Source organism: Morone saxatilis, unplaced genomic scaffold, assembly GCF_004916995.1.
Source record: "Morone saxatilis isolate NCDOM2014 unplaced genomic scaffold, NCSU_SB_2.0 Contig11, whole genome shotgun sequence".
Classification (NCBI taxonomy): domain Eukaryota; kingdom Metazoa; phylum Chordata; class Actinopteri; family Moronidae; genus Morone; species Morone saxatilis.
Genome location: NW_023339663.1, coordinates 21,059,658 through 21,078,466, shown reverse-complemented (window position 1 = coordinate 21,078,466; position 18,809 = coordinate 21,059,658). Strand labels below are relative to the sequence as shown.

The 18,809-nt window shown below is 39.1% G+C and overlaps 1 protein-coding gene across 1 annotated transcript in view; it reads right to left on the bottom strand.

Moving 5' to 3' along the window:
- The window catches only part of LOC118321314 (protein unc-13 homolog C), a 90,976-nt gene that overhangs the window by 19,653 nt on the left and 52,514 nt on the right, over positions 1-18,809 (bottom strand). The window contains exons 18-23 of the mRNA XM_035652586.1: positions 18,178-18,263; positions 5,485-5,611; positions 3,718-3,814; positions 3,166-3,309; positions 2,851-2,928; positions 940-1,017 (exon numbers count right to left, since the gene is read on the bottom strand). Coding sequence (XP_035508479.1) covers positions 940-1,017; positions 2,851-2,928; positions 3,166-3,309; positions 3,718-3,814; positions 5,485-5,611; positions 18,178-18,263 — 610 coding nt within the window. The remainder of the gene's footprint in view (positions 1-939; positions 1,018-2,850; positions 2,929-3,165; positions 3,310-3,717; positions 3,815-5,484; positions 5,612-18,177; positions 18,264-18,809) is intronic.

Below are 18,809 nucleotides of genomic sequence, written 5' to 3'. Positions count from 1 at the left end.
GGTGGGGTGAGAAGCATAGGAGCGTAAGGGATGGCGGGGAGGCACAGGGGGGAGGGGGCGTGCTTTTTTCGTATCATTCGGTTAATGGTGGGAAGGGGTGTTGACGAGTCCTATTGCACACACCTTACAGAAGGACACAACCCCCTCCTCCTGGAGACAGAGAGAGAGAGCACAGAAAGGAAATGGGGGGGAAAACAGAAGACACAACGACAGGAGACAAAACGCAAGGCAAGACAGGCGTTAGATACTGGAGAAAAACATGCGTGTAAGTCATAAGAAGCTGTGGCTGCTGCTTCTCAGGTTAGACTGACAGACTGACAAGTCGACAGGGAACAAGTCAACCCCAACACAGATTTATAGGGTTTTAACTCATTATTTACAAAAAGGCAACACATGTTATACACGGGGGGATTGGAGGTAGGGAAAAAATGATGGGGTACAAAGGAAGTTATTGAGGAACTGTAGTAGAGGAAGTTGAGAAGGTGATACTAGCAAACTGAACTTCATGTCAGATTAGTCTATGAGATGGTTAAGTATAGAACTGCAGAAAGGATTACAGCACATCACTTCTGAGGTCAATTCACTTTCATTTCATATAAATGTCATCTGAAATAATCATTTACATAATCATGACACAGCATTTATTTCACAGCAGGGCACTGGTCTAAAGATGGAGGTTTAAGCCTACATATTAATTGGTATCAACCCCACCAAAGAGTCCTTTAGCAAGACACTGAATCCTTTGAAGCCCCAGGCATGGTGTTCTTTAGGTAACCTTGTGGTTTGACTTTCCAGCCCAAGGACGCAGATTAATTCAATATTGTATTATAAAAATATATTATATGCCAAAAGAGGATAGAAGATTTCACATGAATGAATGTGAATGCCTCAAAACTTCCCACAGACATAGCAGACAGATACACTTAGGTAGGCACAGACCTGTTTGCCACCCATGGACTCAAACATCTTCTCCAGCTGGACACGGAGCTGCTGAATGTTGTTGAGGAGGATGCAGGGCTGCAAAAATACAACAATTAATACAACTGATTGTTTTGTACAGTACAGTGTTTGATTCTACATGTGACAAGAATGTTTTAATTGTTACAGCTACAGCTCAAAAATCTGTGAGCTTAAGAGTGGCCCATATAATTGAAAACACACAGTAGAGCGTCAAATGGGTAAGAACAGTCAAATCAATCAGTTTTGATTTCCTGACACATCATCTATACAAAGATGCAAGGTTTCTGCACGACATCGACAGTCAGCGGGGAAACGCAATACATAATACAAGAGGGAGAGAAATGTCTGCACTGAATATGTCAGGCATTATCGATTCTTAGCTCCACAACAAGTTTAACAGATGACAGACATTAATCACACTGCTTTTTATGGAGACTGTGAGTAATTCTTCAGCGTTTTCAGCCAGTCACATATTATGGGCATTATCTGCCCAAAAAACAACTGACAAACATACAACACCCCAAAATTATGATAGTGGTAATGGATAGTACTAAAATGATCATTCTGTGCCCCACAGGAGAAGGATGATTGGTGTCTTTGAATCCACAAAGCAGCCAATAGTGTCTCTGTGGCAGCACATAATGGCTTGCTCTATAGTAGATTTATGAGCATATGTGTAGGGGAGTGATTATATATTCTAAATCTGAATAAAAGCAATGGAGATTTCCCTCAGCTGCATATTTTTTAACTCGAGAGAGGGTGAAAAATATAGAATAAAGGGTTTGTTCTACTAACACTTAAACTGGATATATTGTAATCTATCAGTTAAATGCCATGGGCTGTTATGATTTTAGTCAGGACTGCAGATAAAAAAGAGAAAAAAAAGACAGCTATTGCACAGTGGCTGATTTATTGATTTACAGTATTCATTGGGGCAATGATGTTTGAATATGGAATGCTAAGCTAACAAATCTCTGCAAATTTCCAAAGATAAATATAAGGGTACACAAAATGATTACTGAAATCTTCGCTTATAAAAACTTTTTTTTATTATTATTTATGTCAAATACTGTATACTCTGAACCCCCTTAGGCTTTTAAAAATCCTTCAAGCAAACAGAAGCTGAACTGAACTGAAATGTTGACCACTGATGCAGGGATCAAAAGTAGACATTGATTTGATGTAAGGGGTCTACTGCTCTCTTTTAAAGTAAGTTTGTTTTGGTGTTAAAGCCAACACACAGTTCGCTCTTGCTAAAAAATAGCTATGATATAGGTAATATAGTGTATATGTGACAGTATAACAAATTAGTGATTAGGTTCATTATTATGTAATCCTGACACTCTTCAACTCCATCTGCCTCTTATATCCTTTTTCCATCATCTGTCTGCTCAGCCCTGTCTTGAGGAGGGAATTTCATGTTTTCTCTGGGTCAATTGTAATGAGCCTGTCAACACTGTAAAGAAACATCTGCCTCCTTCGCTCATACCCTGTATGTTATCACTCACTTCAACTTCAAAGACTACTGTAGATAATTGGGCCACTCTGAAGGCTCCGCATTTAGTCATCCGTCACATTAAACAATGGACAGAGAGCCCAGAAAATACCAATGACTTTTCCCTATCAGCGGTGGGCTGCGAGATGAATAATTGCATCTCGTTTAATAGAGACACTTTGTTAAGTGCATTACAGAAGACGGGGCAGGGCTTAGCATAGAACAGACTGTGCTGCTATCTGAAATGTTTTCCACCTGGTCTCCATGCAAAACACAGTTAGGGACAGTCATCATGACACACCATCTGACTTAATGTATTTGCATTTCGACCAAAAAAAAAACAACTCAATGTAACCTTTGCTATTAACATTTACATGCTTTGAGTGGGCACTTACCACATTCTCCTTACTCAAATACAATGGAAAGTCCTTGGATATGATTGCAGCATATTGCAGAAGAACTTTGTTGATAGTCTGTAGGGAGGGAGAGTGACAGTTTTATAATTATAGTTTGTTTGCTGTTCGATTATTCAATTTTTGGGACTCACTGAAAAAATTTAAAGCAGTCACAACCTAATAACAAGATAATATCGAACAGAATTAATAGACCACAGAGTCTCCTTAGATCAATGGCAAACTCTTTAACTGTGAGTTATTACTCCCCACAGGAGTATTCAGGGTTCACTGCGGGGCTTTTCCAAAGAGCCTGACCTTCGCAAAGCGGCACATTAAGTGAGCCAGAGCCTGTGGGTTTGGACACTCCAGTTTCTTTATAATCTCAAAACTCTGGTTTAGTTGAGTGAACACATCCACAACCGAACAGGAAAAGAGGGCGTGCTCCGAAGTTTGTTGGAACTGTTGCAAGAAAGAGAGAGAGGGACATGAGGGTAGAGACAGCGATGGAGGTTATAGGTTATATATTTACAGTACTATTGACATGGCAAATTATGTAGATTCAAATAAGCATCAATCACATGCTTCACTGTTCAGTTTAAAACATAACATTTTAACTTCACCAAACTGTATAGTGCTATGCAATGCTTTTATTTGTTTAGCTGCAAGAAACGTCATAAAACATATGCATCTTTTTATTCAGATAGTGTTTTTTACGGTGTGAAATTTCCTTTATCCCCCACACTGTCTTCCTTGAGAGGTAAATTTGGTGTTAGCAGGGTGTCCTTGTGAATAAGACAGCAGTCTTAAGTGGATCAGTTGGCTAAATATAAAGCTTCATATTGAGAAATAATTCAGTGCTATACTCACTCCGTCTTTCTTGTCCCTTTCCAGTGCTCCATTGAGGAAATCCATGGCAACGTCCTCATTCTCATCAAGCCACTGAATGACAAATGGCTCAAACCACCTAGAAAACAAAAAGCCTTCTATCATTGATGGGTCAAATCATAGTTGGAAGTATTTTTTAGCATTGTGGTTCATCTCATCTCTCCGGAGTGCCAGAGGTGTCAGGCTTTACCATATGAGGCTTTTTATCTATTTAAACATTTTAGGGGAACCATTGTATTTAAGGGAGATCAATGAACATTGATTGTGTTAAACTCCTGAAAAGACCAAGCAGACTTCAGTGTCATGTTGGCCAAGGCTGCAATTCATGCAGGCATTGATATTAGGTTTCAGTTTGTGGACGGACAGATTAGACTGCGAGGCTCAGACAGAGGACAGCAAAGGACAGGTCAGGCTGGGACGGATGAGTCGGGTAAGGAAGTACATGTGTTAGTGGAATAATAATGCTGTTCTTTCTGTTTCACTTTGCCATTTCCTTGTTTAATATAGTGCCTGAACGTGTCCTCAGAGCAACGGATGTCCCCCCAAAACTGCTTTGTACTCTGGCTAAGGGCATCTGCATGAAAGCCAATAAATAAGGTGGGCGTGGACAGAGAAAGCGAAGAGAGACAGGCAGACAGAAGAGAAAGACAGTGTGTGTGAAAATGTGTGTGTTTGTATGATGTGTATGCCTCTAGAAGAATCAATCCTGCAAAAGATGGTGTTTGAGTGACAGTGTCGGAGAGGGGGAGGGTGAGTCATTACTCTGATTGTAACTGGCGGGATGGGAGAGGGCACTGCTTTCACTACTTGCATTACACGTGTTTATATTGCAGCTATCCCTGCTTTGCTGCACAATTATGCATGCACAACGGAAAACAGGAATATGTGAAAAGAAGAACAAAAACATACTTTTAGGCTATAAATTTGTTTTCTCATCCAAAACATTTATGATCAGCTTGTTTAAAGTCTTGCCAGTACAGATTATACGAACATGACAGTTTTACAGATTATTATAAGACAAGTATTGTTCACATAGTTGGCTATTACGGGAAACGTTCTCCTTGGTACTGAAATATGATTTCAATTGTATTCAAAATGATTTAAAAGTTATTAAGTAATACAAATAAACAAATTTGCTGTGGACATTTTTTTTTCACCAGGATACAGAACAGTTTCCTACAGAGTTCCACAGAGATTGTTCTTTGGGACCCTTATTTTGTGTCATTGTTAATGATATTTACTTTACTTCATTATGAGGATTTTTGTAATTTTGTTTGGCCAATGACAAAAACTATTTCTAATCTGGTAAAGATGGGCAACAATTAATGGCATAAATGAACACTGACATGTGTAATGTTGACACTTGTTGAAAGTAAACGAATGATCTGTATTTATCGTAGTTTGTTCAAAAGTTAACTAAATTAAATCACGAGGCAACTGAACACATTTTTTTAACATTTACCTTTTTTTCCTCATTTCTCAACTCTAAGGCAGTCAATCTTTTCCTTTTAGTTTCCTGTAGCCAAGTTTGTTTTAACTTGTTACAGGCACTAATTAATCACATGCAATTTTAACATGTTGTCTCTGCTACTACTATTTAAAGAGATATAAGAGATATGTATAAATGTATCCCCCCCCCCCCGAATATCCCTTAACAGTGCATCTGCATACTTCTGTTCATGCAGTAATGTATGTCTGTGTGCATTTTTATGTCTCTCTGCGTGTGTGTGAAAATCAGAGGACACTTACAGAGAATATTCAGGCGAAACACCCTTGAAGGCTGGCAGGTCACGGACGTACTCATTATGGAACCATTTGACTTTGAAGTGAAGATTCATGTATTCAGTACTTTTGCATAGGCGGTGCTTATCATGTTCTGTAATGCAGATTAAAACATGAGAAGCATACATGTTAGCATACACCGCACATTAACTGAAACCACAATTCTTGAACAATCTTACACATAGGAGGGCATGTTAAATTGTAGGGCAGCATGGCGACATCTAAGAAAGTCTATAATATAGTAAATGTCTTGCAGGTGCCCTGGACAAAAACAGCACCTCAGGTTCTTTGAACAGCTTCTTCCCTCAAAAAAACAAGCACAAGCAGAGACTCACACATACATTGCTTTTAATCTGACATCTTAACAGGCTCAGCTATGTACAGCCTTTAGCTATCAAAGAATAAGAAAATAAAACTGAGCCTGTGAAATTCACGTCCAACTGCCTTCAAAAGAAAGTCATGAATGGTTGCAAACAAACTGAAGCTAAAATGGATTAGACTTTCATGTCAGCTGACATGGCTTCTAAGTCATTTAGTCCAGCTCAATGTACATTTCAGAACAATTAAGGACACTCAAGGACACTTAGACAGCAGGAGGAGCAAGGGATTGAACTGACACTTTCTGAGTAATGCACACCCACTCTACCTCCTGAGCCACAGCCACCCCTAGCTTTGTCAGTCCACATTTGTTAATATAGAAAAGTAAGGCACACCAAGAGTTGTAGTGAGGTTCTGATCACTGGAAGTAGACTTGAGAGTAGGAGAAGTGTGTAGTGTTGCACACTCTGGCTCCAGTATTTCTCTTTCAAAATCTGTTGATCTTAAAGAAGACTGGAGAGCCAAAACATCAAGCTAAATAAAAAAGGAGTTCACATTTGTTAACATTACAGTGTTGTGGTAACACATAGGCATCATCATCTGCAAAGAACAGTTACATTGTAAATGCATCACAAACCTCAGTTACTCGAGGCAATTCCCCATGCTCTCCCTCTCCCTGTCTCACTCCACTCCTCCCTGTGTGTGTCTGAGCCACTCTCTGTGAAAGTTTCACACTTTTGTCCAACCTTTTCCTTCTCATTTTGAGTTTTTTGTGTACATCTTATTCAGTATGCAAATAGCCGTACAAACCCTTTTTCTATGGCAGTGTGAAGACATCTATTTTTGATTACAGTTTTCTGCAGATAAAATGTGGGAGTGGTGAAGTTTCATCTGATCATAAAGGCTTATTATTTTCATGCCAGGTGTGAACTCCAGTCCACAAGCCTTACACAGGGCTAAAGAAGCAGGGAATTCAAATGAGTATGATGGATTTCTTATTAATTGTACAGCAGGTGCTCATAAATACAAAGCAGAAATAAAGACACACATATTCACACACTCTTTTGCAGATACAACATACTGTACATTCACGCCACATCAAAGACTTCTAAATCCACACATTGCACCCTGGCTGTCGAGCCTTAATCCTGATAAGAACCTTGGTGCTTTCTCTGATGAATAGTGCAACGCTTGCCAGCCTACACTCCTCCCTAAGCTCAGAGGAAAATATTTACATATGTGTAATTAACATAGTTACCTGTAGATAATATATTCAAATGCACAAAACAATATTTCACTCCTTAGAATGAAGAAGACACTGAGCGCTCCACTTTTGAAACTAAGGTTAGACTGCACTTAACAAAAAAAACTTGACATTAAAATTAAAATTACATTGGCAGGCAGTCATATACAAAATGTACTGTATGTATGTTGAGGTGTAAATTTAAATTACGGCTTAATTTAAAATTAGCATTAAAGACAATCTATTGTATGGTGTTGGTATCTCCTACAAACATGTCGATATAGCAGAAACAGTGGGTGTGAAAATGTATACCGCATAATACTATAGAAGAAAAAGTCTATAGTTGCCATAGCAACCATGCCTTAACACATACTGTAGGTAACAGAAAATATGATGTTGATAAGCAGAAAAACACAGTACTGGTCACAATGACAGAGAAAATGTCTCTGGGAAATGCATTACAAAAACAGCACAGAAGAAACCTATTGAAATATCTCTTAATATGAGAAAACCTTTTTTGTGTTGGCCAGCCTGTCAAGTCATTTTCTCCACTGATACAGTAAATGCCTGAGGTGGAGTTTGTACATATAGATTTTAACATCTTGTCATAAATCCCAGGAGCAACACTAGGGGACTGTTTAAAGTATTGAAGATAACTGATATGAAAAGCCACAATGATCCCAGCACCTCACTGTTATTTTCTTCTGGAGCTGAATACTGGAAAATGGCACGGATCACAGGTTTCATCTACACCTCACCTTCATGGCAGAAGTGGTTTTGATGGCTGAAATTGCAGAGGGATTTAAGGTATCACATGGATTCACCTGGTCAGTCTATGTCATAGACAGAGCAGGTGTTTTAAACACTGTGAATATTGAGCCGAGGTTGTTTTACTAGAGAAGACCTGCAGTTATTCTGCCGCAGAGCCTGCGTAAAACCTGATCAGAGGAATCCACTGTGGCAGTGCCACTTTAATAACTGAGCTGGCACCGCAAGGCAGCGCATACACATATAGGATGGACTGTCATGTACACACATACACACACAATCAGTTTGTCAACCTTTCTGCCCTAAGCTTTGACTGCACACACACCCTCGCTGTCACACAAAGGAAGCAGATGGAGGTCAGTTGGGAGACAGAAAAGTAAAGGTCAGCAGGTGTTTTAGCTGGGTGCTGCCAGCCAGGTTCTGCTAGCTTGCTACGTGTGAATGTTGGCAGGGTCTGTGTGTCTACATTACACCCTCTCAAACACATGTACTGTATACATAGCTACATAATCAATGTAATAAGTTTCTGTCCAAAATAGGAACTTGTTGCTACTGCTTGACTAGAATGCTTCAATGATTCACATAATCCCCATCTTCATATATGAATATATCACTGAGATATGCACATCAGTAAAAAGAACAACAGGGTCAAAAGTTGTTGTTGTTTTTTCTACAGATATTGTACTAGACATAAAATCTATGAAAGGAGAGTAATTTACTATAACAAGACTATGTACATACAGCAAGTTTGAGTAACATAACATATACATATAACAATAACATAACCCTGTTACATGTACACGTTCTTACAGTAACATCAACGAATTGTACTTATAATTGTGCAATTCTTTCTTTACTAATAGTCGGGCTAAAAGTACAACATTTGTTCTACCTTTAGTAGAAAGTTCATTCAAAGTGGAAATGTAACTCTCCTGTAGATCATGGCTGTTATATGACTGTTATATGTCTAAATGTCTTGTCTGCAAGTGGTAATGTTGCCCTGATGGTGGCACTAGAGTAATGGTCAGGGTCACCAAAGATATTTGCATGCATACTTAGAGGAACTCAATTTGATACCAAAGTGTCTTGGAACAGCATGAGGAGTAAGCACCATTGTCTTAGATCAGCATTACTAAAGCATTGGCTATTAAGTACAAATATACTCTAAGACACAAAGGTCTATATTATTTGTAACTACATTTCATTCACTGAATGGAATGGTTCATTGTGCCAGCTTAATATTCTGCATCAACATTTTTCTTTCAAGCTTCAAAATCTGTGGTACGAAGATAGAAATATCTGCCATAGATTCAAAGAGCGTTTAGTTCTTGAAAAGCTTTCGTCTTTCAAAACTCTTCAGTTTGGGCGTCATAAAGCTCATATCCTCTCTCTAGAAATGGAAGCAGAGAACGACAGAATGAGCTTCTTTGCACTCTGAATGAAAGCAAAGGGTATAATTTTCCATTCACTGGGTCCTATGTGATTGTTTGAATAGAGGAGATAGAATCTGAGGAAAATGAGGCCATAGGGGGCAGTGTATTAAAAAAATACTGTAATAAAACGCACAGAAGCTGCCTGATTTCAGAATGAGTCATCTGTTTTTGGGTTTGTTTGTTTTTTTAGAAAGTTGCTTTACATTTTTTTTCTGAGAATTCCAGCTGAAAATGTTGGAGGCGATTCATCTGTTTTCAATATAGTTAAGGCTAATTACTGTTGATATGATATATACTTCAATATGATAAATTCATAATTTATCATTCACTGAAGAATTTCACTTCCATGACAGTAATTATTTTGTGATGTGTGTTATGTGTCAGATTTTTCCAACTGGGCAATCAGTCATTTTGGAAGGTAAGTCAATTCATATTTATTTATACTGTGCATGCAAATCCAGCTTCTTGGAGCCTCCTCGTGGTGTCACATGGATTGTCACATTCAAAATTCAAAAGCTTTTATACTGTGTCTGTGCAGGCATGTGCATGTTTGAATGTGTGCTATTCTTCGTAACCCCATAAAGACTGGGGCAAGCAGCGCTACAATTACGCATGCTTTATCCTTATTGGTATTTTTGTGCCCTGCTCTTTGTGAATGATGCAAAGGATTGAAGAGAGACACAGAAATACAGCAGTGGCATGCAAATAAGGTAACACATGTGGACAGTGCACTGAGAATAATAATTTAAAGACCACTATATTTACTGCATTGTTAATATGTGGAACATGTTCAGATGACTGACAATTTCTTCAACTAGTTGACATATTTTGACAAAGAAAAGGCAAATCTAATGTAATTATAGCAGGAATGCCAATAAGGTTTATTCAGTAGTGAGCTCAAGACAAGTAGTTTGTCATCCAAATAGTGCTTCATCCACAGTTTCCACTTCAAAGAAAGTGAAGCACAGGCTACCACAAAATAACCATGAGGGTCTTCTTTACACATCGAACTAGAGTTATAACTCTGTTTTATGCATTGCAAACCACAACACTTAAACTCCCTTACCAGCCTTTCCTATCCTCTCTTTATATTTTAAGCCAAATGTATATTCGCACCTCGCAACTCTCCACTTCCTGGAAAACACTACTTTGCCGGGAGAAGCCAGTCTGGCCTCTCTTCTTCATTTAGTGAGACATTTTCATTACGGGCAATTGTCATTGGCACAGCTGCTTAATAGTTAATGTGACTGGCTGAGAAGATAATGATTAATCACCACACCCATCCTATTTATATTCCACTTCACCCACACTTTTGCTAATATATATAAAACATAAACAAAAGTATCTATGCGCTCTTATTGTCTGTATGCACATGACCTAGCATTGCAATCAGGCCAGTAAACTAGACCCCTTATATCCATGTGTGCATGCTTGTGTGTGCGCATCTGTGCATGTACACGCCATTGTGTGTGATTGTGTGCGTGTGTGTGTGTGTGCGTGTGTGCCTCTGTGCCCTGCTGGTGGTAAACAGCGTGGTTCTGTCCTGAGGGAGGAGTAGGCTCAAGGTCCCTGGTGAGGATGTCATCCTGTCTGACTCGGCCCACAGGGACAGACAAACTCACAGGAGACTCACTCACTCTCTGCCTCATTGATTTAAATGCCGTGGATATTATGATTAACTGCAGCAGTTCACCACAGAATTTCCATCCTCAAATTACCATTCAGTGATATTCACTGAATGGTAATCTATAGGAGAGTGTGCTTGGACAGATTCACTTGAGACAAAGGAAAGGCTAGAGGACCAGAACGGCATGCCAAGGCCAGTATAGCTCTCTTTGTGACATAATTCCTTCATCTTGGCTTCTGACCCAGTTCTGTCAAAGGGCTTCCTAAGCTGTATCGCAGGGGCCTACTGACACAGCTCTGCTATAACACCAGAGCCCACAGAGACACTAACTGCTGTTGATGTGGCTCAAACATAATGCATTTGGACACAGCCAAACCTAAGACTTACTAATGAAAGAGCCCACTCTGGTTCAGTGTAGTGAATCCCTATTTAAGTGTAATTTTTACACTCTGATTTAAAATCTGTACACACATTTATAATCAATATTTATTTTTATCAACTTTATGAATACTTTAAAATAAAAAATTGTACAATGATTTCTTTAAGACAGGGAATTTACAAGACCCATATATAAAAAAGGTTGATCTGTGCATTTTCAATAATTCCAACCCACAACAATGCAGCACAAAATTTCCTAATTTCCAACCGATGGGAAAGTCGTGAAATCTTTTACACCAGATGATTATCCTTTTTTAACTGCACTAACCAAATTTTTTTCAATTGATGGAGAGAATTTATTAAGTATTTATGAGATCTGCATGTCTGAAATCAATGCACCACCTGCATGGCTCACTCAGCGCTTTATAAATCAATATAAAAAGCCATAAGCTGTTAGCTGAGCCCAGAGAGATCAGAATTGAGTGTGCTGTGCAATGCTGAATACTGAAAAACAGCATTAGAGGCTAACAGCTGGAGAACAGGCTCGCTTATTAAAATCACACTGCAGGACAACACCCAACCTTTAGCCATTCCCAAACCCTGTAAACAACGTCTTTCTGTGGAAACAAAACTCTCCTTGAAGAGGTACATTAATTGAAAAGCAATTAAAATATTCTATGGAGTGAAGCTGTTCCAACAGGCTGAATATGAGTTAATGGGCTGCTGGAGCATTGGATCTTTAATGACATGCTCCAGAGACCACGGCCATTAAACAGCTATACAGTGGATATATAGCATGTACTGTACAACTTTATCAAACAAGTCTAGAAGTAGCACTACTTTTTCTGCTCTTGATAAGGAATCCTTGTTTGTTGCTAAAACACAATGAAGTTATTGATATTAACCCTTTATTAAGACACATGATTTGATTTTGGTGCCATAAGGATCTCCTCTTTTATCAGCGAGTCATCTGTTTATATAAGTCTATCAAAACTAAATTTACTAACTAAAACTACAGAGTGCCCTTCTGAGTATTTATTATATAGGTAAGAGTGAAAGCATTCATGAGAGAGATTTCAGCCACAGCCATTTACTCACATCCTCCTCCTCCGTTTCCTATTTCATCCTCTTGCTTTTTGCCTTCCCTCCTACCTCTCTCTTTTTCTCTCCCTCTTACACATTCAGAGATTCACACAGAGATGCTAAAATTAGCAGCATCCATTTCTGCACCAGCACTGCCACCAAAAGCCTCCGAGCAGGAAGCAGAGGATGCATCAAAGACTTCATTAAGTAATGCACATTCACATGCATGCACACAGATGCACATACACCGGATTCCTCTTTTATTCTCATTCATTCTTTCTTACTTTTGTGCACAACTGAACACTTGGCATGCACAGACACACAAACGGAGAAACATAGACTGACAAAGCAGGACATTCTGGCCCGCCTCCTTCAGGGTGTCTCTGTCAGCCGCCCTGCCAGTTTTGTGTGCCTTCTTATGTAAACAGGTCACTATGAGTTACTTCCATTCGTCTGACTGAGAAAAAAAAAAGACAGTAACGTGGACTGGCTCAGTACACCTACTCCTACCCTCTCATTATAGTCATTTATTGTGTAAAAGCACTAACAGTACATGCACAAATTAAGTAATATGAACATACATACTGCAGATGCAGATTACAGATCTGAGCTTGCATAGACATACGGCATTCATTTGTGTACTTTTCTGCAGCTTTTCTATTGATCATCTCAGTCTGACATTATTATGGGAAATATGACAATAGTCAATTAAAGCTTTCTTCCTGTGATTACACAGGTTTATTTTACATACATGTTCTCTTCTGTAGCCACACTTTTCTGGAGCTTTAGCACAGACATAAATTTATGTATGTTCCAGATAAATGTATGTGTCTATGACCAGCCCAGTATAAAACTATTTACTTTTCCATTAAACTCCACTGATCATTCATTTGGGTAATGTTAGCTTACAGTGCAAATATTACTCTGCATGTCAGTGTTATCAATTGAAGATCAAAAGATCTCAATCAAATGATTCAAAAAGTCATTAGCTCCACTTCTATCTTCTTGAGAGTATGGCGAGTGTCTTCCAGTGCAGCATGACACCATTTAAAAGTTGTAAGGCCCAATGTGTTACTGATTTAAACTGCAAAAATAAACATGTAATGTATCTACTATACTATCTGATATACAGTCACTTTCTTATGATGGTAAATTACCACAAGCTGGGTAAACTTTTAGCAGGTGGATTTAGGTGGGGCATTTTTACCTGTAAAATGTGTTTGATAATACGTAATGTGATTCACACCAACATCATCCACTTGTGAAAGTGATATGTAGCCAAACTGGTTACACATCAGCAATGTATTATGAGGCACAGAACAGAAAAGTCAGACATTAATGTCAACGTATCACACATCCAAGCATTTTAAAGATCCCCATCATCATCATCATATACAGCATCAAAAACACACTATACTCACATACTTGGGATATTAAGTGTGAGTAATACACAGGATCAGTCAATAAAAGTGGGCTTTCCAAGTTGCAACTGGCACCATCTGTTTTTTATGTGGTTTTACAATCTATACAGTAAAACGCATTATGTGGTTTACAATGTGCATGTTTGCACCACAATGTTGAGGTTTATGAGCTGTCAAACTCTCCTTCATTTAACTACTTGCCTGTCTCCACCAAACCAAACCTAGAACTTCCACAGCCAGTAGGACCAACACGAAATGAGCAATAATTCATACAAAGTGCTCCTTTGAGGAACATGACAGTCATGTCCTCCTCCAGGCACGTGTCACTGTGGGCAGGCAGTGATGTACTGACAAGAGGAGGCAAGAGGAGGCAAAACAGGGAAAGAGGGTACAGGCTCAAGGAGCGAGAAAGAGGGTATGTGACTGAGTGCATCCATGATTATTGTCTCTTTTTGTAACATGGACAACCTCAGGCAAATTAGACACACACACACACAAACATACACACTGCCCAAACCTGCTGTGACAGCAGTCAGTAACACCCTAGGTGGTCACATGCCCAGCTGCCCTAAACTCAAATATGCACACATACACCATAACCACAACTGCACTCTGTCTCACTTTTTATTAATCTACTCAACTCTGTATATTATCCCTCATAAAAGTCTAAGGATCTAAATTGTTATTGTACTATGAAGAAACTGTGAAAATTATAAACCTATAGTGTTGCTTTTGTTTAGGTAATTATTTGAATGAGTTTTCAGTGGTTTAATAGCTTGCAGAATAAACTTATGTTGCCTTTTGCTGATGACACACTGTTCTCTATTAAAATCAAACAATATTTTTTTCTTCTTTTCTCTGCACTTCAAAAAGCATTTTATATCCTTCATCAACAAAGTATTATAACTCCAAATACATCATATTCACCAATAGAAAAAGTACCATCTTAATTTATAGATATCCATCTTATTAGGATGCGCGAACCACCTCAGCTGGCTGCATTCGATGCAAAGGGACAGCGACTCTACTCCGAGCCACTTCTATCTATCTTTCCAAGTTCCTCACCCCATCTCTAAGGCTGCGCCCACCCACTTTCAGCTTGTGTCTGCAATCTCAATCTTTTGCTCACTACTCAAATTGTATGGCCATAGGTGAGGGTTGGAACCAAAATCAGCCGGTAAATTGAAAGCTTTGCTTTCCAGCTCAGCTACCTCTTTACCATAACGGTCCAGTACAACGCTGCCATCACTGCTGATGTCGCACAAATCCGCGTGTCCATTTCATGCGCCATTGTACCAACAAGAACAAGATCCTGAGATACTTAAACTCCTTCACTTGGGGCAGCAACTCATTCCCAACCCAGAGGGAGCAATCCACTGTGTTCCCATAGAGAACCATGGCCTCAGACTTGGAGGTGTTGACCCTCATTCCATGTTGACCCACACTCGACTACAACCCACCCCATTTTGACATTCCCAAACTGAACATCCTCCTTACCCCGGCTGCACCTTTAGAGCCTGTCCTTGAATATCACAAACAGGATTTCAGAGTATTGCATTGCCAGATGATGAAACAAGGTTAATGTGATGAATCATTTTCAAAATACTTTTTCTCTTTAGGGCAACGGAAGGAGATGGTGTAACAAGTAACAACATTCTATTTATGACAGAAGGCAATGGATGTCTAAAAATATATAACATTACCACTAGAGTGAAATAGAGGCTACTGATAGTCTGCTGCCTCCTTTTTTTTCAGTAAATCCTACACCAAGGCATCATACTTCATTTTACAAGAATATAGTTAATGTTAAAAATGATACATGCCGAATCATAAAAAAAGGTTAGGATAAATGATTTAATGTAAATCTTAGTTCACATAATCCAGATATCTTCCTGCTGCTTTATAGCTCCTCATTACCTCACTACAGAAATGCATGTCCATCTGTGGATACACACCTAGGAATCTACACACATCTCATTAAAATGTAATAGATGGGTACATTGATATGCATATTAGTCCATACACACTCTGTATCCCAAAAGCAGATTACATTTAAAACCACCTCATACCTCACAATCTATATGCTTCATCTTGATGTGTATGTGCTTACAGCTTTGCCGTGACTATTGGCACCTGGTCACCATAGCAACCATAGTTTAGCATGGAGAAATCAGCAGGTATGTGCTGTGTATATGAGGATAAATCACCAATAAGCTCTTTTGGTGCTTCTCTGCCTTTTCTCTTACACACAGTCTAAAGAGCATTCCCAATCTTTGACCTCAATAAAATCTGAGATTCTCTTACTGCTCCCTCTCAACCTCTTCTATCATCATTAAATGAACAAATGTTATGCTCTCTGTCATGACTAGTTCAGGATAGAGATGGTTCACAGGTCCAACGTAGACCAGGCAAGATATGTATGAAAACACACTGTTACATCAACCTACCAACCACAATTCCTTATATGAGGTGCAACACAGTTGCTCTGATTTTCAAAATAGTGATGCTAAATACAAATTCCTTCATAGCACACAGGAAAAGTTTTACTTTGACATGAACTGATCACAAAAACAGGAAGAATTTGGTAACCATGTATAGTGTGTACTGCATACTAATGTCATAATTGCATGATTCCTGGGTAATAAAGCTCACAAAGCCTCATTGCTTTTTTGAGACATGACTGTGTCCCTGCTGAGTCTTTAAGTGCAAACACATACATACACACACACACACACAGCCATTTTAACATGCATTCACAACCCCAGTCCCATTAATTCCCTTTTGCATTCTGCCTTCCCATCATAATCTGATATCCTGGGGGTTTGATCCAGAAGCCTCAAACCTTAAAAAACAGCTAGTTCAATAACCTCCAGGAGGCATTTGCTGCTTGGGAGGAAAGCTGGAGATAGAGGGGGTGGAGATTGAAGTCAGACCCCACGTTAAAACGAGGCACATCTGTCTTCCTGCCAGCAGAGCAGATCTGAGATTTATTGCTTGATCACTGTGAGTCTTTGCTGTCTTTAGAAAACAACTTACTCGTGTTAACAAAGTAAACTTTTGAAGATTACAAGAATACTAAATGTGAATACACTTTTTCTTATCCACTGTTTAAATTGGGTGCAATATGGCTGCTACAGAATGACAGATTTAGACTTCATGCTAGATTACAGATTGAAAATCACATAGTTTATATGGTGCGAAATTTCCTTTTCATGTCTCTACCCTGTGAACTGCAGGGAATTCTTCTTATATACTAACTGCAATATACAGTTACAATTAATATAACAGGTTTGTGTTATTTAAGCCATAACAAGAATAGAAAACAATTAGTACTTTAGCGACTGTTTGTAATAATGGGCAGAGCTTCCTGGTCTGTGAAGTGAAGCCAAAGTAGAAGTGTTGCATTCTGCATAATTTCTAATGGCCAGTAGGGGGCAGCTTTATGGAAAAATTACCCTACTTCTCACGTGATTTATTAGCTCAGTAAACCATTTCCTAATGCATTTATGGTCTCATTCGCTATGTTTAAGTCTTCTTCCATATAGCATGATGTTCATTTTGTAAATTATGGTCAAGTAAAATAGGCAATAAAGCAGGATCTGCTTTAGGGCGTGGCTACCCTGTGACTGACAGTTTGTTCACAGTGAAACTCACACCAAACTGTCAAACGGTGCTAATCACATACGAATCAAGATTCTTGTAGTGCAATGCCTATTTCTCACCTAAAATCACCAAAGGGTAACCTCCCAAAAGGTTCACACTTGACTACTACCTACCTACTACTGAACTGTAAATCATTTCAACCCTTAAATGAAAACTGTGTATACTTTGGAGATTTTATTCTTATCTTACACTGTTTGTGTAAAGAACTGGACCACATAGGTACCACAATACAGGAACACACATTCACACACACCATATACCATTGATCAATTGCTTATCTTGATTAACAGAAGTTCCAGTTTCTCTATAATGATCAATACAGTGAAATCAGGGAAGTGTAATCTAGACAGTAGAGCTGACCACAGCCAAACACTGCTTATAAACAACACTGTGACTCCAGGCAATAAACAACACTCCAAATACAAGGATACAAAGAGGTATGACACAGTATCACTTAACACTTATTCCAGAGTAGTTACACAGGATGAAGAGAGAAACAAATTAGAACTAACAGCTAATTAGTGAAGAGCTAACAAGTAGTTTCACTTTCAGTGGACACTACTTAGAAATGTTGTGTGCCTTGTTAGAAAGTGTAACCTATTATTCTTCACCAACACCCAATCAATTTATATAATTTATCTTCAGTTCTCAATTTTCTTCTCACACACACCCACACACACGTACCCTCAAGCAAGAGACTATCGTCTGACCAGCAGCATTACTGACCTTCCATTGCATACTTCATGTCCAGAGCGAAGAGGTTCCACATGATCTCAGCGCTGATCTTGCCCACACTCAGCTCCTGTGGAAACCTGGTGGAATTGAAACGGACTCCAATCAGACTCATTTCCGTATAATGACACGCTCGACTGGTTGGCCTGATGGCTTGGCCCCAGCCTGGATCTCTAACAAATGACTTAACAGATGTGCAAGAAGACATGGTTGGTGAATCTCATAATCTGATAATCCGCCGTCATTTCCAAACCTGGATGAATTGGGGCGGAATGGAGATGCATGCACAGGGCTTAAAGATGAGAAAAAATTAAGGAGGAAATGACACAGCAAAGGAGAGAGGGAGAGGTTGGCAGCCTATTTGGCAAGTAATCTGTTATTTTGAATGCCTATAGATTTTCAGTCAAAGCTTGACTGTGAGATGTCAGTGGTTTAATTATCCATATCCTCAGACACTGATGGGAGGACATTTATAGATGACGGGGCCTTGGCCTGAAAAAGGTCAGTTTATGTGGAAATGTTTTACTTTCAATGGAGACCGCCCTGTTTTCAACAATAAACACATTTGTCTGACCATTCCTATTGAAACAGTAATCATCTGCTCAGCCAGGAAACTCCGGCAGAAA